The sequence below is a fragment of the Dreissena polymorpha genome, chromosome 4 (genome assembly GCF_020536995.1).
Source record: "Dreissena polymorpha isolate Duluth1 chromosome 4, UMN_Dpol_1.0, whole genome shotgun sequence".
Lineage (NCBI taxonomy): Eukaryota > Metazoa > Mollusca > Bivalvia > Myida > Dreissenidae > Dreissena > Dreissena polymorpha.
The window spans coordinates 109823669-109849732 of NC_068358.1; the positions used below are offsets into that span (position 1 = coordinate 109823669).

Here is a 26064-nt window from a genome sequence, read left to right on the forward strand (position 1 = left end):
AGATCAATGAAAACATATCGGGTCCAGCGTCATGCGAAAATGGGTCTTATGTAATATGATGCCAATGTAGCTCTTAAGAGCCCGTTCATCCACAAAGTCTTGTCAGGACGTGCATATTGAGAAGGATACTCAAATGATACCACGAAACATTGATTGTTTAATACCGGAAAGCGTAGCTCCTTACCAGACTGTGCAAGACAGTACGCAGGTTGGGCTTGAGCTACATTGTCTGCATATGTCATAAGACAAAACGCGAATGTAACAGTGTTATTTGAATGCGTGGAAAGAAAACTGCCCCATATTCAAATACCAACATACAGTACGTTTCGATGACGATGAAATAAATCCATAATAAGCCATTTTAGGACACATATGATGTTATTTACGTTCACTACATAACACACATTTCATTCAGTGAATATGCGACTTTTAATTGAGAAAAATAACACGAAACGCCGTATCGATCTGAGGTGCAACCTCGAGTGCGAAGGTACTTTACACAACCAACGAAGCTGATAAATGGTATCATGACACCATGTTATATGTAGTATAATCATCTATTTATTGAATACATTTTTGGACATATAATTTGTAAGACCACCCCCTCATAAAATCACGAACTTATAAATGTCAAGTCAACATTTTTTAGAATCACGATTCACTTGAAGTGTTCATATATTAACATAACATATTAACATAAAACGAAGAAGTAGTAAAATTGCCAATATACGTGAACCGTACGTCTCTTTAAGAACGAAATTACATCCAACTTTAAGAGAAGGAGTAACATGTCCATACTGTTGGTTTGCCTTGTTATTGCTTATGTTCATAGAAAAAAGAGTGAGTATGCAAGTGAAAACCTTAAAAATTATAAAAAAAATTATGGTTTGTCAAACTACCGTGGCGTTTTCCTTTCAGTAGTCAGGAAGTTCGGGTTCATCTAATCCGAACTTGAATTTATGCGCTGAATTACTTATAAATAACACGATTAATCAATTTTCGTTTATATTTTTCTACATCACACCATGCTCAGCGTTAAACAAACAACAAACTGATGTATTATTTTGACACAGTGAAAACGACCGATCGCGAGACGTTTGCCAACGGAATCGCTAATTTAGTCGCTCTTTCTTGTCGTGTGATAATAATTATTGTGGGCTTCCATTGCTGACAATCGATGACAACAGCGACGAATCGTCATCAGAATCGCCATACCGTCCGCGGGCAGGAATCTTACACTCGCCTTCTTAGGTGAATTTCTGTTTCAATTAGAACTCTTACACTCGTTGTCTTAGGTGAATTTCTTTCTCAATTTTTCTTGTAAAGTCTCTATTATAGAATTTTATATTTTTAGAGTGTAAATACACATGTTTAGAAGTTCCATATAACATATTGGGTCATGAGGCCAATAATGAAGCCAATATTTACTTTGCGATACAACGTGAAATTATTCAGAATTATAATAGTTATTCATAGATAAATACATATAGTGTGTTTCGTTTTCATGATAATTACTGCAAGAAAGATCTATGTTTACTTTTTCACATTCCTCAACATTTTGATAATTACATATTATATGTTAACAAATTATTTACAACTAACGGAACAATTACAAACGTTTTTTTGTCATCCTCCACGCAGAAATTTGACGGGAACCAGCATAGCTGGATCAAATCCCTGCCTTCATATCCAACCACGCGATGATAGACCAGCCGCGTGGTACACTAATTTTCCCGTTCTTATTCTTCACAAGACTTACAGATACTTACTGATGTCATTCTAGCAGTAGGTTGGGGTCCCCATCCTTTAATGCTAGCTCCTCGTTTCAAAAGAGTGTACCGTTTTAGCGGATATTACACGTTGGGGTAATTTGTTCCATATGTCCAAAATCCGACAAAAAACGAATATTACCTAACATCCAGTCTTGATCGCCATTTAAAAATTTTATGCTCATGTCCCTTGTTGATTGACTAGTGTTTTTCTCGAATAAGTTTGAGACTGCTTGGTCATATTTCATAGTAATTATTTTATATGCTTCAATGAGGTTTCCTCGTAATCTTCTATAAGCAAGAGTAGGTCATTTCAGATCCTTCAATCTCTCCTCATATGACATTTCAAATAAACCAGGTACTTAAAAAACAATACGATCTGCCATGACAAAAAAATCTTACTAGATTAGATAGAATCTATTTTATTTTTGTTTAAGTATTTGTGAAAAGTAGCATGATTTTCTTTTATATTTTGAAAACAATGTACACGTTTAGATTCATACTAAAAAAATCATTAATTATAAAAATAAGTGAGAGCATGGAACGACAACTATGAGTTGAGATTGTCTTTTCGTTTCTCGACACTGAACAGACCGCTTTGACCAACCGGCCGCATTAAACAGACAGCTGTAAGTACTTGTAACCAGTCTGTTGTTTACGAATGGCGTCCTAGGCGGCGTATGTCTTTTATGTGTGAAAATGCTATTTTGAAGGCATTAATTGAATCGTGGATAGATTTTTTAAATCATTAAAACAGTTTACAATTACAAAACAAAAATGCAATTATATTTCATTAATTACTCGTGTTTTTCGTTGATTTAAATATCATTAATATGTGAACGATAAAATGAAACTGAAAGTAGCTCCCGTCGCCTGCCTGTGTTCGTTTTTTAAATTTAATTCAAGCGTTGTTTAAGTTACTCAACTTCATTGTATGGTCTTATAATAATATCTGTTAATATATGCTTTGATGCCTAGGGTTAAATCCAGTTCGAGAGTCAAAACAACAATTTAAAATGCATTTAAAATTAGTGAAATAAAGGGAGAACATTCTGTCTATTTTGTTTTACTGAACAAGTTTGAACTTGAAAATATGTACTTATCATATTGAAAGTCATGAATGACAATACAATATACACATACCAATGTTATATTCATTTAAATAAAATTTAATGTTATGCAATTAGTATGTGGATTACATTATTACTTTTAAATATAGATGTGCGTTAAAAATATGTGTCGCAGGCATAATGGAATTTCTGTTCATGGTTGAATAAATTTGGATAAGCTTTTATTGGAAGGTTTCCAAAATGAATTTAAATCATCAATATCTAAAAATAAAAAGGTTGAAGATTATTTAGTGACGCACATGGGTGTTTGTTTGGATTAAAATTTCTGTAAACAATTAAATGTACATGTTTAAAGAAATCTATTTAATACCTTCATAATTTGATATAAAATTTAATAACATTCTAATATTTAAATTAAACTGCGTAGTACTGTGTTCTAGGATTTTATAGGTGTATTGTATATTAGAATAGATAATCATAAACTCTATATGTATTGCTGTTTTCAGCTTTTTAAAAAGTTGGTTTGGTTTTAATGAAATAATTGTTGTGATTTTAGTTACAAATAAAACTCAGCAGCTATGGGTACTTTGTATGAATGCCTCAAAGAAGCAAAACTTGAGAGGTACTACCCTTCATTTCGTTCACATGGAATAACGAAATCTGAAGCATTGACTAGACTCACTGTGAATGACTGCTCAGCATTCGGAATCAATTCGGCTGAGGATAAAAGACGTCTTGTAGAGCTTATAAGTATTGTAAAGGCTGTCCATAACACTGAGAGGGATAATTATCTCTCTGGTGCCAATGCAAACAATAGGAATGTACAAAGTGTGAAAAATAATTCCCCAAGGAAAAGAAACAGAAGCCCAGCACAGACTCCATTGCAGGTAAGTGTTATGATAAATCATGCAACAAATATATATATATTTATGCCCCCCTTCTAAGAAGAGGGGGTATATTGCTTTGCTCATGTCGGTCTGTCTGTCGGTCGGTCCGTCCACCAGGTGGTTGTCAGACTATAACTCAAGAACGCTTGGGCCTAGGATCATGAAACTTCATAGGTACATTGATCATGACTGGCAGATGACCCCTATTGATTTTGAGGTCACTAGTTTGTATTTTTTTAACCATTTTCCACAACAGCCTCATATAACATTTAAGTGCTTGATGACTAAATGGCTTTTGATTTATGTATTTTCATGTTTTAAATGGCATTTTAATAGCCAATAATAGAAGTGTAAGAGGGCTTTTTGACTATATATTTATGGGGCTGAATATGAGCATCATTCTGCCAGATGCAAGTCTGTTTTTACTTGAATACAGTATTTTTTTTAAATCGTAGCCTTTTAATTCTATATCTTCCATGCAATTGATTTATTGTTACCGAAACTAACTTTTAATAACTTTGTAACATATTACATAAAAATTACAATAAATTGATTATTAAATAATGCTAATTATTAAATTATACATTCTGCACAGGTTGCTGGGAGGTCTTTAGCCGCTACTAATGATGTAAGAGTAAGGGAGAGGTCAAATGCCAGTGCTAGCAGCCACCATCTTTCCCCTGGGGCCTTGCTAGATCTGCTCTCAGATGACAATACAGAGTCCTCTGGAACAGACTCAGGGGAGGATCATTCAGACTATGAGCCAGCAGTGAAACATAGCGTGTCAGCCTCAGCTGTGAGAGAACTGCCCAGAAGTGTAAAAAAAGCTCCTGTAGAGACTGTGAGGCATGGGGCTGGCTATAACTATGGTGTACCAGGTGGGACATTTTTTCTTTTGTGTGATAGAGTTCAAACATTATTTTTTCCTTTTGGAACATAAACTGTAAAGTTTAAGAATATTGATACTAATTATTCTGATGTTTAATATTTCTTGCGCTTAAAAATAACAACACTTGTTTTTGTTTTATTTTCATAATGGTTGATTCACTTTTTATGCTTCCGGATAGAATGATCGGGGGTATATTGTTTTTGGCATGTCTGTCTGTCTGTCATTGACTTCACTTGATCCTGAGTTTATTTGTCATCTGCTGCGGGATTAGTCCCAGTAACTGGGGTAGGCAGCAGGCGGCTAGAGCGTCTAACCCCTGATTTCCACGCTCCTCTGTTCTGTGGGTCTGTGTTTCCCATGCCACAGGTGTGCAGGTCATCCCTGACAGTCAGACCACGATTTTCTTGGTCTCCCTCCACCTCTAGCACCAGGAATGACCATCTTCATGATAGGGTTGATGCAAGAAGTGGCACATTCGACATGCACATACCACCTCAGACGTCTGGCTCTCAGTGATGCAGTGACTTCTGGTATCCCTAGTTTTCCATACAGCGTGTCAGTGTCGACTCCGTCGTCAGGTTTGACGCTGCAGATCCAGCGGGCCATTGCTCTGTCGTTTCTACGAAGTCGTTGTAGATCAGAAGCGGATGGTGCCCACGCTTCACTACCATGTGACATGGCAGACCGGACACAAGCATTGAACACTTTGCCAGGGGTTTTAAGGGAAACATACTTCGACGTCAGTATTGGAAGTAGCTTCTTAAACTTTCCCCAGGCAGTGCAGCATCTGGTGATGATGGCAAGTTGGCAGCCTCCCCCAGCACATAGCGTGTCACCCAGAAAACAGAAGCTGGCCTGAACATCCAGCTGTGAGCCGTCGACAACCTCTTGGGTAACTGGTTTTCCATCAATTGGACGTGCCTGGTTCGGACATACATAGTCCGGGATGCTGGTGATCCTTCCCTTGATGCCACTGCACTTTTTGTGCACCCACAGTTTGCACTGGGTGCACTCAATGGAGTTCACTCCCACTCCACTCCTACATACCGCACAGGGATATGCTCCAGCGTCATGCAGGAGATTCAGTCCAGGACCGGTGATCAAGAGCTTTGTCTTCTTCCCTCAGCCCTTTGCTTTCCATACCATCCTTCCAACCTTTCAGTCTGGAGAGACACTCCTCCAGTGAGTCCGCAATCACAGCAAGATCATCAGCGTAGAGGAGCTCCCATGGAACCTTGGTGCGGAATTCCCTCGGCAGAGCTTCAAGGACTAAGATGAAAAGCAGGGAACTGAGAACAGAATCCTGATGCACCCCTGCTCCAACTCCAAATTCCTCGCTGTACTGTCCGTTTACATGTACTCCGCTCCTGGTGCCTGTGTACATGCACTGTATGACACGTACTGCCCATTACTGAACCCCAACACTCCTCAGGGCCCACCAAAGGACCTTCCTTGGTACTCTATCAAATGCTTTCTCAAGGTCGACAAAGGCAATATACTGTGGCTTGTTTGCAGCGATGTATTTTTCCTGCAGCTGGCGTATGATGAAGATTGCATCAGTGGTACCTCTACCAGGAACAAAACCAAACTGCATACCATCAATGTCGACCATCTCCTGTACGAGGGTGTTAAGTACACGCTCATTCAATTTCATTGTCTGGTCCTCTAAGCTTTAACCCACGGTAGTTTCCTCTGTCTAGAGACTCCCCTTTACCTTTGTAAAGGTTAAGGATGTGGCCATTCTGTCCCAAAACTTTAACCTTGGTCATAACTTTTGCAATATTGAAGATAGCAACTTGATATTTGGCATGCATGATGTGTATCTCATGAAGCTGCACATTTTGAGTGGTGAAAGTTCAATGTCAAGGTCATCCTTTAAGGTCAAAGGTCAAATATATATGGCTTCAAAGCGCAGTAGGGGGCATTGTGTTTCACAAACACAGCTCTTGTTTCTTGCTACATGTATTATTATAAGGTTTGACTATTTAAAATAATTTAGTATGGTTTACACATGCATTAAATGGCAAAAAAAATGAGAAAGTATACACAAGACCCTCGTTTTTCCCTCGTTAAAATTTTCCACCTTTATGAAACACATGTTTAGAATTTCAAGGTTTAGGTGAGGAATTCCTTTCTGCTCTGTGTTGGTACCAAGTCAAATATTTTGTGCATCTAAAGTGATTATGAATTATATATCATGTTCATGTGATTATAAGCCAATTACATTTGTAACACTCAATATAAGCAAATATTTTGGCCAATATTTAGAAAAATAAAGTTAACACATAAAAAAATCAATGTTTCTTAAAGCAATAGCCAACATGTCAACGCTAGATGTGGTCTGGTAACATAGATTTGAAGAGATACAAAATGCTCGTTTTAATTTTTTGTGCGACAAAAAATTCCATGTTAATTTCCCACCAAGATATCTGAACATCAGATCAGCACGCATAATTTATGTGAAAAATGCAAGCAATTGTATGTATAAAAAAATAAACACAGTTAACACCATTATTAACAGCCTTACAAATTTCACTTCTTCTCTTTAGGTGGAGGCTCCTCAGCCACAAAGGTTAAGGCCAAGCCTGGGTCCAGTCGACTCAATGTGGACAGGATCAAGGTGTGTGTGAGGAAGAGGCCTCTGAGCAAGCGGGAGTCCAGGCTAGGGGAGGAGGACATGGTGCGGGCAGCCAGTACCACCACACTGATTGTGTCCGAGCCCAAACAAGCAGTGGATCTTACGGCTTATACATTGGAGGTAATGTGCATTGGGGGGGTTATGTGTGATATCTCACTGCTTACACACTGGAGACAATGTGCAGTGGTGGGTTATGTGTGATATCTCACTGCTTACACTCTGGATGTAATGTGCAGTGGTGGGTTATGTGTGATATCTCACTGCTTACTCTCTGGATGTAATGTGCAGTGGTGGGTTATGTGTGATATCTCACTGCTTACACTCTAGATGTAATGTGCAGTGGTGGGTTATGTGTGATTAAGAATGAGCATTTAAAAGAATACAATTTTGAAGTGGATACGGCAGGGTTCGAAATTAACTTTTTTTACAGCCAGACCATCAGACCAGCTCCTCTTAAAATGTACTAGTCCGAATCTGATGTCTACTAGACCATAAATGACATAGCAAATAAACACAATTGTGTCGTGTAACTGTTTAATCAGGTTTTATCAGTAAATAATTAGTGAATACAAGATAGTTATTTTGATGCACAGAGTAAAAAATAAAATAAAACTATTTAACAACATAAATTGTTGGTTATAATTTCACTGTTTATCACTAGTTAAACAAATAATATCAGTACAGCAGGTGACATTTATTCAACGTCATCAAATTCTGGCCTCCTTGACCGCTGTGCTCCATGCAACCACAGCTTTAAGGCCCTTTTTCCATCATAATCTGTGTCAGTTTTACCGTCGGATTCCTCTTTATTAACTTATTTGTCGGACGAAAATCCAATCTTGAACAAAGCCATTCTTAAAATTACATTCTCTCGTCTGCTACGCCAAAATGTTTACATTGATGATACCGATTTTTGATAGAAGTCGTAAAAACATGATGTAAAGTTCTAAGACACTGCAGAAAATCATTAATATTCATGACACTTTGACCAATGAAAACAAGCAATTTCTGCGGGAAGCTCTCCTTTGCGTTTAAAAATTGCGATGAATCATGTGAATGCTCCGCGTTTATTTATAAACGCTATTTTTGTTCTGTTGTAAATAACGAATACGAGAGTTATTTTACACATTAAGAGAAAAAGGTTTTAAGTTAGTTATAGTTATATGAATCAGTATAGATTTTTTATGTACGACCAGTCGGACAAGCTAGCCCACAGTTTTACTAGCCCGACCACCGATCTTACTAGACAATGTCTGTCGGACATGCCTTAGTGTCGAACCCTGTACGGTGTCCGTCTTACACAGAATATGTGGGTTTAACTGCGAATGTTATTAAGATCTAAAGACGCCACATAATGGTTTTACCTAGGAGAATGACTAAAGTGTCTCTATTAGCAAAATACTTTTAATTCAATCTAGCCATAAAATAAATATGTTTTGACTATACTTTGTTATTTTGATCAATAAAAGATAATCATTTTTTGTAAAAGTACATTTTTTGCTTGTTGCCAGATGATTGGTGAACACAAATATACATGAGGTATACACTGATCTATTAATAGCATGTTTACATTAGAAAAAAAGTTGATAGAAGTAGTTTGATCTATTTAGATTGTGGAAATATGCTTGAAGAATAGATAAGATGAAGTTGTCGAGATCTGATCTAAATTTGAGAATTATGAATGTAAATGTGATGTAGGTCAATTATAGTGTAAATAATTTTATGTCTACCAGTTTTCATTGAATCAGAAATTGGAATAAAATGTTTTGCAAAATAATCTTTCCACATTTCAGCACGAGTTCATATTTGATGAAGTGTTTGAAGAGAGCTGTTCTAATGAGGATGTGTATATACGGGCTGCCAGGCCGCTTGTTAGCTGTGTATTTGAGGGGTAATGACATCATAATATGTCTCTTTTATAAATGTTCTCAGAATCTTGGTCAGTTTTTATCAAGGAATTTTTGTTCTTTACATTAGTTTTCGTTGTTTCTTTATTTACTGAAGACAATCTTTTAGGATTTAAGGTTATATTGAAATACACTTAAAGTGGGGAAACATTCAAAATTACCATCAAATAAAAAAAAAAAGATAGACATCACTCACCATTTTATATAATTTAATGTTAACCAGAAGTTATTAATTTTAACACAGGCCCAGTTCTAAAAGATGGCTATTTCTGCCTAAATCTGTGATTTAAATTTGTAGATGTTTCATGGCCTCAATTTATAGTAAATAAATGCCTGCATATTCAAGCATATTGCGGCATTTGTTTTCAAACTTCTCAGATCTTAAATGATTACCTATAAAGATTGTTGCTAGTCAGTGGAGCTTGAATTTGAAAGTAAGACTTTTCTGTCATGTAGTAGTGCATCTATCAAAACATTCAGTATTGAACAAGATGCATATTTCCTACAATATTTTAATATTCCTCTTGACAATTAGGCATACATTTTAACAATTTGACATTCACTGTAGAAAACAAACAAATTCTGATATTTTACACAGAAAACTAATTACATGTAAATTTCACCAAACAATGCCTGTATTCAATTGAAAAGCATATATTAAATTATATCAAATTATATATCGTCGCTGTCGTTCTCGAACCTCGTAGCTCCAAAAATTTCATTTTTTTTTTTGTTTTATCCGAATATATGAAGTTTGGCGCGTGTTTTGGGCTATATCTCGTAGCTCTTCACCAATCAGAGCCCTTGAAAAAGCCACGTGACGAAATGTTGTAGCTTGATTGTTGGCTTTTTTGTCAGGCGTAAAGTCGTAGCGACGTCATTTCACCTATAGGTACGTCATTTCGTTTGGACAAATTTGACAAAAACGTTTTAATATTTGCAGCTACGAGGTTTCCTATCATGACGAATTGTTGTACCTCATAAAAATGACAAAGCTGTGATGATGAAATATTGTAGCTACCATTTCTGAATATCTGTATGACTTATCAGTATGACTTACGCGCCTACGGCTTATACCGTATTTTGCAGCTTCATTTGTTTGGTACTTTTACAGAATTTCAATTTCTAAAACATCGTTATAAAAAAATGTGACGTTTTTTTCTCTCTCCTGAAAAGTTGGCATTTTGAAGCTACGAGGTTTGAGAACGACAGCGATGATATGTCATCTTAGCCTCCATTGTTATTTTTTATGTCCCCCACTATAGTAGTGGGGGGCATATTGTTTTTGCCCTGTCTGTTGGTTGGTCTGTTGGTTGGTTGGTCTGTTGGTTGGTTGGTTTGCGCCAACTTTAACATTTGCAATATTGAAGATAGGAACTTGATATTTGGCATGCATATGTATCTCATGGAGCTGCACATTTTGAGTGGTGAAAGGTCAAGGTCAAGGTCATCCTTCAAGGTCAAAGGTCAAATATATGGGTCAAAATCGCTCATTTAATGTACACTTTTGCAGTATTTCAATATTCAAGATAGCAACTTGATATTTGGCATGCATGTGTATCTCATGGAGCTGCACAATTTGAGTGGTGAAAGGTCAAGGTCAGGGTCATCCTTCAAGGTAAGATGTCAAATATATGTGGCTAAAATCGCTCATTTTATGAGTACTTTTGCAATATTGAAGATAGCAGCTTGATATTTGGCATGCATGTGTATCTCATGGAGCTGCACATTTTGAGTGGTGAAAGGTCAAGGTCATTCTTCAAGGTCAGAGGTCAAATATATGTGGCCCAAATCGCTAATTTTATGAATACTTTTGCAATATTGAAGATAGCAACTTGATATTTGGCATGCATGTGTATCTCATGGAGCTGCACATTTTGAGTGGTGAAAGGTCAAGGTCATCCTTCAAGGTCAAATATATGGGTCTAAATTGCTCATGTAATGTCACTTCTGCAATATTGAAGCTAGCAATTTTATATTTGAAATGCATGTGTATCTCATGGAGCTGCACATTTTGAGTGGTGAAGGGTCAAGGTCAAGGTCATCATACAAGGTCAAACGTCATATAGGGGGACATTGTGTTTCACAAACACATCTTGTTCTATCTCCAAACAACTGTAACCTTTTGGAACATTTTCTAATAGTTTGCTTCGCTGCTCATGATATTCTAATAAAATACTATATCACAGTATAAGCTGTGTCCTTTTAGCTCACCTGATTGCTTAGATGAGCTTTTGTGACCGGTCTTTGTCCGTCGTATGTCCGTCTGTCTGTTAACATTTGCGCGTAAACACTCTAGAGTCCACATTTCTTGTCCCATCTTCATGAAACTTGGTCAGAAGCTTTGTCCCAATGAAATCTCGGCAGAGTTCGAAACTGGGTTGTGCCGGGTCAAAAACTAGGTCACTCGGTCAAAAAAAAGAAAAACCTTGTAAACACTGTAGAAGTCACATTTCATGCCCAATCTTCATGTAACTTTGTCAAAATGTTTGTCTTAATAATATCTTGGTTGAGTTCAAAAGTGGTTTTGATCCGTTGAAAAACATTGCCGCCAGTGGGCGGGGCAGTTTTCCTTATTTGGCTATAGAGAAACCTTGTAAACACTTTAGAAGTCACAATTTTTGCCCAATCATCATGAAAGTTGGTCAAAACATTGGTTCAATTGATGTCTCGGACGAGTTCGAAAATGGTCGAGATCAGTGAAAAAACATGGCCGCCAGTGGGCGGGGCATTTTTCTCTATATGTATATAGTGGCAGTTTTCCCTATTTGGCTATATATAGAGAAACCTTGTAAACACTAGAAGTCACAATTTTTGCCCAATCATCATGAAAGTTAATCAAAACATTGGTTTTATTGATATCTCGGACGAGTTTGAAAATGGTCGGGATCAGTGAAAAAACATGGCTGCAAGTGGGCGGGGCATTTTTCTCTCTATGTATATAGTTAAAACATGTGAACACAGTAGAAGTCACATTTTTGGCCCAATTTTCATGAAATTTGCTCAGAACATTTGTTTCCTTGATACGAGAGTTGAGTTAAAAAATGGTTCTGGTCAGTTGAAAAACATGGCTGCCAGGGGGAGGGGGCAGTTTTTTCATTATGCCCCACTCCCCCCTTTCGAAGAAGAGGGGATGTATTGTTTTGCTCATGTCGGTCCGTCCGTCCAATAGATGGTTTACGGATGATAACTCAAGAGCGCTTATGCCAAGGATCATGAAACTTCATAGGTACATTGATCATGAATCGCAGATGACCCCTATTGATTTTCAGGTCACTAGGTCAAAGGTCAAGGTCACGATGACATGAAATAGTAAAATGGTTTCAAGATGATAACTCAAGAACACTTATGCCTAGGATCATGAAACTTTATAGATATATTGATCATGACTCGCAGATGACCCCTATTGAATTTCAGGTCACTAGGTCAGAGGTCAAGGTCACAGTGCCAAAAAACGTATTGACACAATGGCTGTCAAGGTCACGGTGACTTAACTTAGAAAAATGGTTTCCGGATGATAACTCAAGAATGCTTACGCCTAGGATCATGAAACTTCATAGGTACATTGATCATGACTCGCAGATGAAATAATGATGAAACTTGACCAGGATGTTTGTCTGGACATTATCTAGGTCAAGCTTGACATTTGGTAAAGATTGAATGAACCGACTCTTCTCAGGTGAGCGAACTAGGGCCATCTTGGCCCTCTTGTTAGATTTTCTGCTGACAGTTCATTTCCTGTTCCTAGAGGAAGTGCCACATGCTTTGCCTATGGCCAGACAGGTGCGGGTAAAACCCATACCATGATTGGTAACCGTGAGGTGCCAGGCCTCTACCTGCTGGCTGCCCATGACATCTTCTCCATCATTGGTACGGGCCAGTACGGGGACGGCATTAAGGTGTGGGTCAGCTTCTTTGAGATCTACTGCGGGCAGCTGTTTGATCTTCTCAACAAGCGAAACAGGTTGGATGGGCAACAGTGTGCTGAAAATACCTTTTAACTGAACACTAAAATGGTGGTTTCATTGGTCTGTATTTGGAAATACAATTTTTTTATATAAAAAGTCTTTAACTGACATGTGATTCACGTAGCATGTGAAATATATTTAATTTAGTGTTCCTTTTCATTAAAATTATACCCAATATCACATTAAAAATGCTTACCAGAACTCCTAAGAAACATTTGAACATTCTCCTTGAAACAGATTCTGTCTTGCTTGAACAAGTATAGTCTATGTCAAGTATTGTATGAAGTATAGTTTTCGTGTATTTTTTTAAACAATTTAGTAAAAATAAAGTTATTAAAAGTGGAATTTAACACACATTTTACATAGGAAAACACATTTTCCCGCAATACAAAAGGCCCTATCTAAAGAATTGATGAATATTCCTCAAGCTTATATTTAAAAAAATTCTTGCAAAAGAAGTGATATTGAAGGATATTCAGTATATTAAAACTTAATTTATAAAAACATGTATTGGGTTATGATCCTTTAATATTAGTTGTCATTTTAATCAGAGAATAGTATTTTGTAATTTTCATGTAAAGGGTATAATTAAACTATTGTTTTACCGTAGTGTCACATTTTAAGATGATTGCACCAAAGTGTCCGTTGAGAAGTGCTGTTCATGTACTGACTGTTTTTAAATTGGTGTTGTCTGTAGATAATTTGTTTTACAAGGCTTAGCATTATTGTTGATGTCAAATGATCTTGATACAAGCATATTTTTGTAAACTTAAACTTATCTTTATGAATACATTGTTTGTTGCCACATATTCTATAAACACTGAGTGCAGGAATCTTCATTTATTCTGTTCCTATAAATATTTGTGTTTTTTGCACTCCAGTCTTTTTAATCCAGTCAAATCTAAACTTCTGGCAGCTAATCTAATTTCAATGCCAATATAGTTTTACAAATTGTTACTCACTTTGCTAGTTCTATTCCAAAAGTAAGCATTTTCGTTGAACATCTTTGGATGAGGGATATTTTCCTTTCCTGAGATGCTTCTAAAATCAAACCCTGTAGGTAACTACTGGCACAACCTTATATAAACATTCATGTTTCCTGTTTTCACCACAAAGTTAATTCAGCGCTCTGTGAAATTTGGTCATATTGCATGTGTGTAAAGTGTCATCCCAAATTAGCCTGTGCAGCTAATCAGGGGTGACACTACCTAAACAGGATTTTCTTTTATAAGAGCGAAGCTGTTTACTAAACGCACACAGGTTACACGCAAGAGAGGATGGGTCACACCATGTATGCATAGCAGGCCTCACAGAAACAGAGGCGACAGACGAGCAGTCGCTGATGCAGGTGCTTGAGTATGGGAACTCCGTACGGAGCAAGGGGGTCAGCGGTGTGAATCCAGACTCGTCACGCTCACACGCCGTACTGCAGATGGAGATCAGGGACTCTACAGACCGCAGGCTGGGCAGGTATAGGGCAATACGATGCTGATATTTTAGGGATTTTAGCTCATTTATTCTCACAATAGTCTGAGCTACATGTATACTACTCAACCAAATGTCTGTGTCAGCTTTTACATAATGCTGTGTTAAATGTCCAATATCTCCAAATCAGGTGTTCTACTGCAGGCATTCAATTGAAATTTCAAACATGTGTTTGGATCATTGTGTGATGTCACTGACCAAATTCCATTACTCTTACCTGCAATTTAGCAGAATGCGGCCCCTTTTTTTTACATAGTAAATTGTTTCTTTTGATCGTGCAAAATCAACATATCTCTGCTACTATTAGAGGTATACAATTGAATCTTCACTCATTTGTTCAGCTATGTGTTCAGGGTCATTGTGTGAGGTCACTGAGTTCTATAACTCTGACCTTCAATACTCAAAAACCGAATTTGGTATTTAATTCCATCCTTAAATTTTATTTTAGCTGAATCTAATATTCTTTTGAAATACAAAAGATATTAATGTTATTTTGCTTCTTCCAGGATTTCGTTCATAGACCTGGCTGGGAGTGAGAGGGCTTCGGATTCAGGGGACACAGACAGACAGACACGCATGGAAGGGGCAGAAATCAACCAAAGTTTACTGGCAGTAAGTGTGAGCAGGGACAAGACGCATCCTTAAAATTTCTAGGGCCGTTTCCTTCTGTCATGTAACAAACTTTCTTCCAGCTATAGTATTTTTTAATTAATTAATTTTAGTTTGTTGATATTAAATCAGTATATAAACTTGTTAGATTTCATTCATAACACCATTTTACCAAAATAGTTTACTAGATTTGCTAAACAATTCATTGCATTAAATGTATGAATAAAACAGAACTTATAAGTAAACCAAAAATATTGGAACACATTCATAAATAAGTAAAAGTCAGGGGCTGTAAACGTATGTCCAGGTATGCTTGTATTGCTAAAGTATTTTCAAAAACACATGTCAATTGAACATGTTATATACATATAACATAATCATCTGTTAATAATAGCACTGTATGCACTTCTTGATGCTCCTCAGAGTTTAAGACTGACAAAATATTTCCATGCAATTCTTCTTGATATGCACTCTGGGAAAATCAGGATCAATGCATCTGCGTATCATCCCATAGTGTCATCCCAGATTAGCCTGTGAAGTCTGCACAGGCTATTCTGGGACAACACTTTACACACATGCTAAGCCCAGTTTTCCCAGATAAAAGCTCACTTTAATTTGTGACTACATTACAACATTGACTCACTTTTCACAACATTTCCAGTTGAAGGAATGTATTCGCTCGATAGACCAGGAGAGTCGACACAAGCCGTTCCGCCAGAGCAAGCTGACTCATATCCTCAAGGACTCGTTCATGGGGAACTCTCGCACGTGCATGATTGCCAACATCTCCCCGGGTAGTGGATCATGTGAACACACGCTCAACACCCTACGCTATGCTGATAGGTAACTATTGATACAGTTATGTTCTTAGATTAACATGGACTGTCCCAGAATATCATAGACATAGATCCTTTAATTTTATTTCAAGGAAGTTTAGTTTGATCAAAAGAAACAACAAGTCTTTCGTATTTTAGTTTTTATTTTCTATGCCATTTTGTCTGTCAATCATTTATGTGCCTTTTAAAACTGGTATATATTTTTATGCCCCCATTTCGAAGAAAAGGGGGTATATAGTTTTCGCACTGTCCGTCGGTCGGTCGGTTGGTCGGTCGGTTGGTCGGTCGGTCGTTCACACTTCGTGTCCGCTCTCTAATTCAAATAGTTTTCATCCGATCTTTACCAAACTTGGTCAGAAGTTGTATCCAGACAATATCTAGGTCAAGTTCGAATATGGGTCATGCCGGGTCAAAAACTAGGTCACGGGGTCACTTAGTGCATTTCAAGGATTAAGCATGGTGTCCGCTCTCTAATTGAAGTAGTTTTCATCTGAATGTACTAAACTTGGTCAGAAGTTGTATCAAGACATTATCTAGGTCATGTTCGAATATGGGCCATGCCGTGTCAAAAAACTAGGTCACTGGGTCACTTAGTGCATTTCAAGGATTTAGCATGGTGTCCGCTCTCTAATTGAAGTAGTTTTCATCTGATCTTTACTAAACTTGGTAAGAAGTTGTATCAAGACAATATCTAGGTCAAGTTCAAATATGGGTCATGCCGGGTCAAAAACTAGGTCACGGGGTCACTTAGTGCATTTCAAGGATTAAGCATGTTGTCCGCTCACTAGTTTATGTGGCTTTCTGATTTATTTTGATATTCGAAGACATTTTTATGCCCCCAAAGGAGGGCATATAGTGATCGGACTGTCCGTTCGTCTGTCCGTCCGTCTGTCCTTCACACTTTGCGTTTAGATTTCGAAAAATGCTCATAACTTCTATGTCGCTTCTGATAGAAATTTCATATTTGGCATGCATGTGTATATGGACAAGGTCTTTCCATACGCATACAAATTTTGACCCCTGTGACCTTGACCTTGAACTTAGGGTCCGTGTTTAGGTTTGAAATCTGCGTTTAGGATTTGAAAAAAAGCTAATAACTTCTATCAAGCGTTTACACAGTTATACTTTTATGTAGTGACAAAGTTACAGTTGGGGGCATCCGTGTCCTGTGGACACATTTCTTGTTTATACAACTTTCTTTATAATATGTCACATCAGTGTGTGTCAGTTATGATTTGACAAACAACTCAATGGTGGTAATCTTCAATGTTCATTATGCTGATGTCTCCGTTTTTGCATTTTCCAACATTCCAGTGCTTCTTTAGGAGCTGCATATTTTTTTTTAAGTGCATCAGCAGAATGTGTGTTGATGAATTAAGGTTATGCATTGTGACATAATGAAAATCGTTTTGTAATGTTGTGCTATTCAAATACATTGTTATTAATTACTAGTATGTGTATGTCTTTCAGTGTTCATTATCTTATTACAAAAAGCTTAAGAGTCCATGATATTGAAGCTGCAATATTTGATATTTATACGTGTCTTATACAAAACCTGCGTGCAATAACATAGCTTTTAAATTTGCCTTTAATAAACTGGGTAAGCCTCATAAATTCTATGGTCAATCCACAAAATGTTAAGTGTTAAAATGTAAAATGATGAAACTACTTTCACTCTTTTCATGCCATAAGATTGAAACTTCAAAATCTTTTAAATGTAGTTATACAAGATTGTTCTTTTCAGAGTAATCCATGTTTGCCCTTGAACATAACTCACAAAACAGCTTTAGACTGGTTACTAGTCATATTTGTGACAGAGCTGTGGTTTTAAATGTAGATGAGCCTTGCTCCAGAAAAAATAGATCTAAATGCATGTGTGTATTTTTTCCCCAGATTAGCCTTTGCAGTACACAGACAACACTTTCCACTTTTATGGTATTGTCTGTTTAACGGAAGACACTTCGCAGCGAAAATACAGTTAAGGTGGAAAGTGTCGTCCCGTGTTAGCCTTTGAGTAGTGTACATGCTAATATGGGATGAAACTTAACACACATGCATTAAGTCCAATGATCTCAGAGTGAGGCTTATATAAAAAAACAGGTTACAAAGTTCCAACACTCACCTTTACTCAACACTAACTAGCATTCTGTTTATTTCTTGCTTCCAGGGTGAAGGAGTTACGTCGGTCAGGTCAGGGAGGTCAGGCCGGTCTGCCCCCGCCCCCCTCCTCAGTACGGAGCAGTGCCAATGTGGCCATGTCCAACATCCTGATGAACATCCCAGCCTCTGCACCCTCCATCTTCCAGCCGTCCAACATCCTGTGCTCCTCCACTCCCATGAGACAGAGTACCAAGCAGTTTACCAATCAGGGCTCGAACTCGGAGCTTAATCTGGACCCTAGTGAGACTCCGATTAGAGGACCTGGTGCTCGGGCTAGAAAGACTGCCACTGTTGCAGCTAGAAACGAATCTCGAGCAGTTTCTTCAAGTGTTCGAGGGAGTTCAGCTGATTCCGTTTCTGTTTCGCATTTGTCAGCTACGAAACCTGTGATTAAGACACCGATGACTAGACATTTTGCACCCCAGGTGGTGTCAAATGTGGCGAGTAATAAACAGAATCAGTCCTCTAACAGTGAATCGGATCAGACCGATACAGACTCATGTAATGTGACTGGTCCCCAGAGAGCCACTGCTATTGCAAACTTTCAGCAAATGAAAAACCAAGATAATAATTTTACAGCAAAAACTGATAACAGTGGTAGAAAAATTGTGTCGTCTAGTCAATATATTCCCCCGGTTGTTAAGTCTTCTGACACTGATAATGATTTCCCAACAACAGATTTCAACAATGAGGAGGAGTTGAATGATTTGAATAGGACTGCTGGCAAGGGAGCAGTAGCTGCAAGTGTTCCTGCATTTCCCATTGGCATATCAAGAGGGAATGGTGCTTCAGGGGTCAGCCAGCAGCCCACACCGAATAGTGGCGCTTCAAATCCTAGTAGGGCAGCATCTAAAATGTCATCTGTTTCCGCTAGTGTTCCTCTACTTAGGAAAAAGATTTACTCAGAATCCTCAAATCAGAACCATCCAGATGCTGAAGAACAGAATGGCCTAAAGCAAGCTGTTGGAGCTGCATCACAGGGTATAGTCCTGAATTCTGAATCAGGATTAGATACTGGTTCTGGAAGAAACTTAAGTACAGGAGGTTCTAGTAATTCTAATCAGATAACTAGAGATGCCTCTAAAGGAATGGCGCTATCCTCAGCCAAGAAAAAAGACATTGAAACAATAAGCAATGCTCCACAAAGACCGCATCTAAGAATTCCGTCTCCAATGTTGGACACACTTGATGATGACAGATTGTTTGAACCGGGCTCCATGGACCAAAGAATGTGGACACCTAGAACACCCATTGAAAGTGCTGGCACCCAGCCAAGATTTCCTCAAAATCCCTCCTTGCAGCCTGAAATTCCTGCAGTTTTGCCAGCTAAGAGCACAGAACTTGCGTCATTCTCGCAGTCGCCCCGTTTCAATCTGAACAAACATCAGCATACTCCAGCACCAGTGCCTGTGCAGCAAGGGTTCCGGCCTGAGCCAATCAGAACTGTGACTAGAACAACCTCTGATAATCATTTGCCTCAGACACAAACAAATAATTTTAAAGAGAAAGATGTTAAACAATCTGAATCTAGTCCTGCAGAGAAGTCGTCACATGTTATTCCTAAGCAAAGCAGTAATTACTTTCCTAGTAATAATACTAAATTAAAAGAGACTGGTTCACAAATTACTTCAGTTCAGAATCCTGGAAATAATAAACAGGAGCAGTCTGCTTCAGCAAGACCATCTAAGGGGCCAATTAGCGCCAACTGGTTTGACACGCCTGCCGATCATGATACGCACATTGCATTATCAACAAAAGACAGACGATTGAACTCTAATGTTAGTGATGAGACTTCATCTTTGAAGAGTGATAAAGCATCTGTAAAGAGTGACAGGGAAAGCCTAGGCTTAAAGGCTGAAGGTGATGAGTATTTACCGATACAAAGAAAGAATGACCGCAATAATTCTGCACATAGTGACAGTGGTATTGTGTCAGTGGCCTCAGACAGTGCATTGGACACATATAACAGGTTTACACAACCAAATCAAATAAGCAAGAATGTGAGAGAAAAAAGTAAAAGTAGTTACCATTTTTCTGATTTTGCGAGACCAGGTTATTTCAGTGACTCTGCAAACAGAAATGAATTTTCCTCTGAACCAAACAGAGTATTGCATTCCCCTGTAACGACTCGCCAGACAAACAATGGTTCACCAGTGATTAGGGAATACATTTCCCAATCACCCGTACAAAATGGTGAGAAATCAATAAAGCAGGACCGGGGAGGTACCTCACAGACCAATGGTGCTAAAGTGACCCCAGATATACCCTCCGAGGGGTCCAGCCAGGGTTCTAATGGGGCAGTGAAGACAGAGAAGCTTCAAACTGGTGCATGTTTCTCCCCAATCCATCCCCAGCCGGTAACTGCTAACAAACCGGCAAAATCTAGTGCAGCACTGAGTAAGGATATTCTTCACCCTACGCCACAAACAGCCCAAGCCGGGGAGAAACGAAGCGTGCCACAAAGAAGTGACAGTGCAGAAAGCGCTACTATGGATCTTAAGTAAGTTATAGTTTTTTGGTCACACATTTTTTCCAATGGGGTTATAAAATAACTTAGTGGCTATAGTTAAATTTAATGCTTTAAAGAAAGTTTTCATTTTAGCAGATTTGCAGCTGTTACATTGATTAATTAACTGTTTTTTTCTATGATTTGTGGCAAAGAAATTACAATGGCTTTCTTAAAATGTGTAGCCTTGATCGTGTTTTTATATTTTCCAAGTGCCTAGCTTATACCTCTGTTGCTTAATCAACATTTTCAGTTTTATATATTGTATAAGTTTTGCATTATTTGAGATAGAGAAAATACTATTACCTAATGTGAGTCTGCAGGCAAGAGTATTTTTTAGAGTTAAAAAAACACTGCAAGGTAGCAATATTAATTTTATTTCACTGAAAAAAGCCAATGAACTATACATTGTTTAACTTGAAACTGTACTCGCCATTTTATAAGTGCCCTTCAACTCAAATATGTTGATCGTAACAATATTATTAAGTGAAATGTTGCTGTGTGATATTTAAAAATTGATTCCATTCTTTGATAGATATAAAAAGAAAGAGAAGGTTAAGGTATTCCGGCAATAAATGTACGTGTTGTACACAAATTCACAAAGGAGGCCAGATTATAATATATTGTATTTTGTTAGGTCACAGCTGATTACCTCCCATGAAGACCAGCTGGCTGCAGTTACTTCCCTTTGTAAGCAAGAAATGAAGCTGCTGCTGGGAGCCAAGGCAGGGAACAAGGTAATGCTCATCTACATAGATTTGTAATGTTTTACTGTATGGAAGTATTTTACCCTAACCTAACAAAATAAGGGAGAGTACATGGTATACCTGTACTGGAATCACCATGAATGTCTGACAGTCTTTCAGTCTATCCAGAAAGACTTACATGTCTCATAAAGTAGTCATACACTTGTCAAGGTATAACAAACAAACTTGCATACAACCTTTTTTATATCATCATAAGTTAAAATTGTAAAAGTTATGCACTTTTTTCAACTCAGAGCTTCTTTTTACATGATTCTTACAACTTTCTACACACTGGTAATTCTTCACTACAGTTATAAGGTCTAGTTTTGCTTCTCTAAATTGAAATAAAATGTTTTCTGAAGAGAGATAAACTTTCTGTCCTGCTGTCAGTTGCTTGTGCTGTGCATAATTCGGAAGTACTGACGGGGATTGAAATGAAATTTCATATACTTATATCAAGTGCATTAAGTGGAACTTCAGAGTACAAGAACCATAACTCTCTTGTTGTCAGGATTTACAGAGCTTTTGCCTGTTAGTAAAACAAATGTCCAGAGCAAGTATTAACAAGGGCTGTTTGTAAAACATGTATGCCCCCCTATATGGGCTATAAGTTGTAGTAGCAGCCATTGTGTGAATACGTTTTTTGTCACTGTGAACGGTGGGGGTGGTGGTGGTGGTGGTGGTGGTGGTGGGTGGGTGGGTGGGTGGGTGAGTGGGTGGGTGGGGTGGGGTGGGTGGGTGGTGGTGGTGGTGTAGTAGTATTAGTAGTAGTAGTAGTAGTAGTAGAAGTAGTAGTAGTAGTAGTAGTAGTAGTAGTAGTAGTAGTAGTAGTAGTAGTAGTAGTAGTAGTAGTAGTAGTAGTAGTAGTAGTAGTAGTAGTAGTAGTAGTAGTAGTAGTAGTAGTAGTAGTAGTAGTAGTAGTAGTAGCAGTAGTAGTGGTAGTAGTAGTAGTAGTAGTAGTAGTAGTAGTAGTAGTAGTAGTAGTAGTAGTAGTAGTAGTAGTAGTAGTAGTAGTAGTAGTAGTAGTAGTAGTAGAAGTAGTAGTAGTAGAAGCAGTAGCAGCAGCAGCAGCAGCAGTAGTAGTAGTAGTAGTAGTAGTAATAGTAGTAGTAGTAGTAGTAGTAGTAGTAGTAGTAGTAGTAGGATGCATTACAAAAATGCAGTTAGCCTTACATTTGGTAAAATTTAAATATATTACAAGGGAGGCAAATGCTGTAACAATAAATTTAAACTTATTGCATTTGTTTCCCCTGTATATAAGAGTGTATTACCTCCCCTGTCCTGCTTATATTTATATTTATCAACAAAATTAAACATTAACACAATATTGAATATACAAAATATACAAAAAATCTCATATTCTGATAATATTTTTACTTATCCACTGTATTCTACTAAAAGGATGATGTTTCATTGGACTGATAATTATAGATTTAGGATTACAGACCAGTTGCTTCAGTAATATTGTTCAGAGTGTGCCCTGTTGGCCGCGTATGCATTCTTGAGTTATCATGCAAAAACCATTTTACTATTTCGAGTCACCTTGACCTTTGACCTAGTGACCTCAAAATCAATAGGGGTCATCTGCGAGTCATGATCAATGTACCTATGAAGTTTCATGATCCTAGGCCCAAGCGTTCTTGAGTTATCGTATGACAACCACCTGGTGGACGGACGGACCGACCGACCGACATGAGCAAAGCAATATACCCCCTATTCTTCGAAGGGGGGCATAAATATATTAAAATGGACCATCATATAATTATAAAGAAAATACAATTGTTAAGGACAGTAACTATCTCTTTAGCATTCGTTATCACAATATTTATATTTTTCATGTGCCAAGCATCAATTCCTTTTTCTTGCTGTAGTTATTGTACAACTTTTCAATGTACTATTCAAGTGATGTGTTTTAAATACCAGTGTCCATTTTTCTTTCAGTCTTTCAACAACTATATGGAAAAAGTGAGTGAAATTTTGTCACAGAAGATGGCGGCCATTCAGCTTTTACAAGATCAAATTATTGCCTATCAGCTTAGTACTCAGGACAGTCAATAGGTTTTATTAAACACAATACAGTATGTCAGTGTTCATGCTACTATATGTGATTATGCAAGCACATTTATTTAATTTTGAGTTCAGAAAATAAGTGTGATTGAGAACACAAGAATTGTTTTAATTTCTGTAAATCAAGAACCAATTGTATTTATAAATGTACTGATATGTATGTTATGTGAGTGTAAATTGACAGCAAATTAACTGTCAAAACTACAACAACATGAGCAGCAAAAAAGGCTTATAGAAAAAATGCATGGGTTGTTTCTTTGATTTGTACCTTTTTGTTTTGGTTATGAGGAAATACCTGATATTAATTCAAAACCTTCAAGATTATTTGCCATGATCATTCCAACATGTGTGCTTATTCTCTCCTCATTTGTGATATATAAGAGTTGTGATAAATTGTATACATATTTTATGTGTGTAATGTAAGCAAATATTTTTACGAATTGAACACCAATATTGCATTTTAACTGTGCTAGTATCATATTGTATTTTATAGCTTATTTTATTTATTTATCACATTGAATGATACTCACTTTTCTATGTTAGGCCAACACAAATTATGCCTGCTTCTGATGATAAGCTCAACCCTTATGTTGTCTTGTAATACAATTGTGAATGAAAATATATACTCAATTAAATGTCTATAGATTCAAGATATACCTTAGATAAACTTGATGATTGGGACCAGTTAGTGAAAATACAATATGCTTAGTAATTGATGTGAAAAAAACAACAGTTTAACTGTTGCAGGTATTTAAATTAAACATACAAATTGAAATGCTTAGTGAGAACTAAAAAAGAAGTCAGTCTAGTCTGTAGGCCTACCCAATATTGTGTTGATGTCACCAGAACAATACATATTTGAAGTAGGGCGTGGGGGAGGGCTTATTTGCTTAGGATTTATACATGTATTTCTTTAGAGTGTATAATTTTGGGTCATAGAACATGCAGAACAGTTGTGTTTGTGCTTCAGGAAAATATTTCCGTCCATACTTGAAATACATGTATGAATGATTAGGTCATTCTCCAGGGAGAACATGTTCATATTATGCCATAATTACAAATGTATAATACTGTCTCGATAGATGTCAATGTCTGAATTAGATTTTAAGTGTAATTAATTGACAAATATTATATTAATTTTCCCATTTTATGTGGTTACTACTCAAATGCTTAAGGGAAAACAGCTGTTCAAATGCATAAGTATCTTTACACATACTTTCTGAACTAGAGGTTATACAATAGGACAAACATTATACCTGGGCATGCTGTTGATTTATTTTGAAGATATCAGTAGATACATCACTGAGGTTTTACGTGAAGAATTAAGCATTGCATTTATTAGAAAAAATGTGTATATAATTGTTCAATGTGTATACTGTACTAGTAGCTTTTCATATATGAGCTGCTTCATGTGAACATTGGGGTTTATGCCATATGCAGCCAGCACAGCTCTAGACCATTCTGCACAGAATTCATTTTTTATTGGCTGACAGGTAACATACTGAACATATTGGTGACTGCACAGCTTCTCTCACTGCATATTGCAAATACTATTTTCATATGATACAGGTCATATGATGAATTAATCCATGTTGTTCTTTACCTTGTTGTCACACGCTAAGTGTGTGGGGGAGGGGGGTTATAAGCTTTCAGATAATGTGACATACAATTTATTTATTTATTTTGACATACATGTTTTTATAATGGTACGGATCTAGTATGTATTTCTTCCCAATGCAAGGAAAGATTTCAAAATACCTTTGCACACATTATAATCTATATGAGACAGAATGTCAGGCACAAAAACATACATGACTTCAATATAAATTCATACTTCTTTGATGTGAAATGGGGCTTATCTTTTCTACAGCTATCTTTTGCATGTTAAAAGACAATGAACTTGTGTAGAGCCATACGAGTCCCTACGTAGCTTGCAGGCACCTTATAGTAATACACAGCACTTATTATCAAAGCTCTTCATATATGTCCAATCAATTTGTACCACCTTATTAGGTAGCCCTAGCGTAACAATGCACAATTCATCTTGTTAAACAAATTTGTTTAAGTAGTATACACTTCAAGTTCAGTGTTTGATTCTGAGGATAGACACTTTGTCCATAGAAATTTATAATTTTAACCCGTTTGCTGGCAATGAGATTTATATAATGTTTCAAACAGTAACCTAAAGAAAACTTGTATAATTTTATTTGTAATACAATAAACGTTAAACTCTGTCAAAAATCAACAGCCCTTAATTGTTTTTTGCAATTAAGAATTGCTGTTTGTTGCAAAATCAACAAAATTATTAACAGGATTGTTAATGAATAAACATTACAAAACTGGAATATATTATATACGATGTATTGAATTGTGTGGTTTTACAAATAAAATATATATTTAGATTTGGTAATGTGTTTGTCTTAGTAGCTTAGCTTAGTAGCTAAAATTTGCTGTTATGATCACTTACAGTTGTAGGGAAATCTTGAAATTGGTAGCAATTTCAGAAATTAAAATAGAAAAATACCAT

General features: G+C 37.1%; 1 protein-coding gene across 5 annotated transcripts; it reads left to right on the forward strand.

Annotated features, from left to right (window-relative positions):
- Positions 1-2412: 2412 nt before the first annotated feature.
- Positions 2413-26060, forward strand: LOC127876676 (kinesin-related protein 3-like). Of its 5 annotated transcripts, none has more exons than XM_052422044.1 (12): positions 2413-2447; positions 3396-3726; positions 4322-4604; positions 7165-7373; positions 9047-9144; positions 12909-13124; positions 14389-14598; positions 15120-15225; positions 15884-16065; positions 18226-20718; positions 21362-21461; positions 23412-26060. In XM_052422044.1, exons 2-12 carry the CDS (start codon positions 3418-3420, stop codon positions 23526-23528), a joined length of 4323 nt encoding a protein of 1440 aa, XP_052278004.1. In that variant the 5' UTR covers positions 2413-2447; positions 3396-3417; the 3' UTR covers positions 23529-26060. The 5 variants fall into 5 exon arrangements, with proteins under 5 accessions (XP_052278004.1, XP_052278007.1, XP_052278003.1 ...); XM_052422047.1 differs by having other exon boundaries at positions 2416-2460; XM_052422043.1 differs by lacking the exon at positions 2413-2447 and adding an exon at positions 2838-2955.
- The last annotated feature ends 4 nt before the right edge of the window (positions 26061-26064 follow it).

Coding starts and splice junctions, on each gene's coding strand:
- LOC127876676 (XM_052422044.1), top strand. CDS start 3,418: ATGGGTACTTTGTATGAATGCCTCAAAGAAGCAAAACTTGAGAGGTAC. Junction 14,599..15,119: donor ACAGACCGCAGGCTGGGCAG/GTATAGGGCAAT, acceptor TGCTTCTTCCAG/GATTTCGTTCATAGACCTGG. Junction 16,066..18,225: donor ACCCTACGCTATGCTGATAG/GTAACTATTGAT, acceptor TCTTGCTTCCAG/GGTGAAGGAGTTACGTCGGT.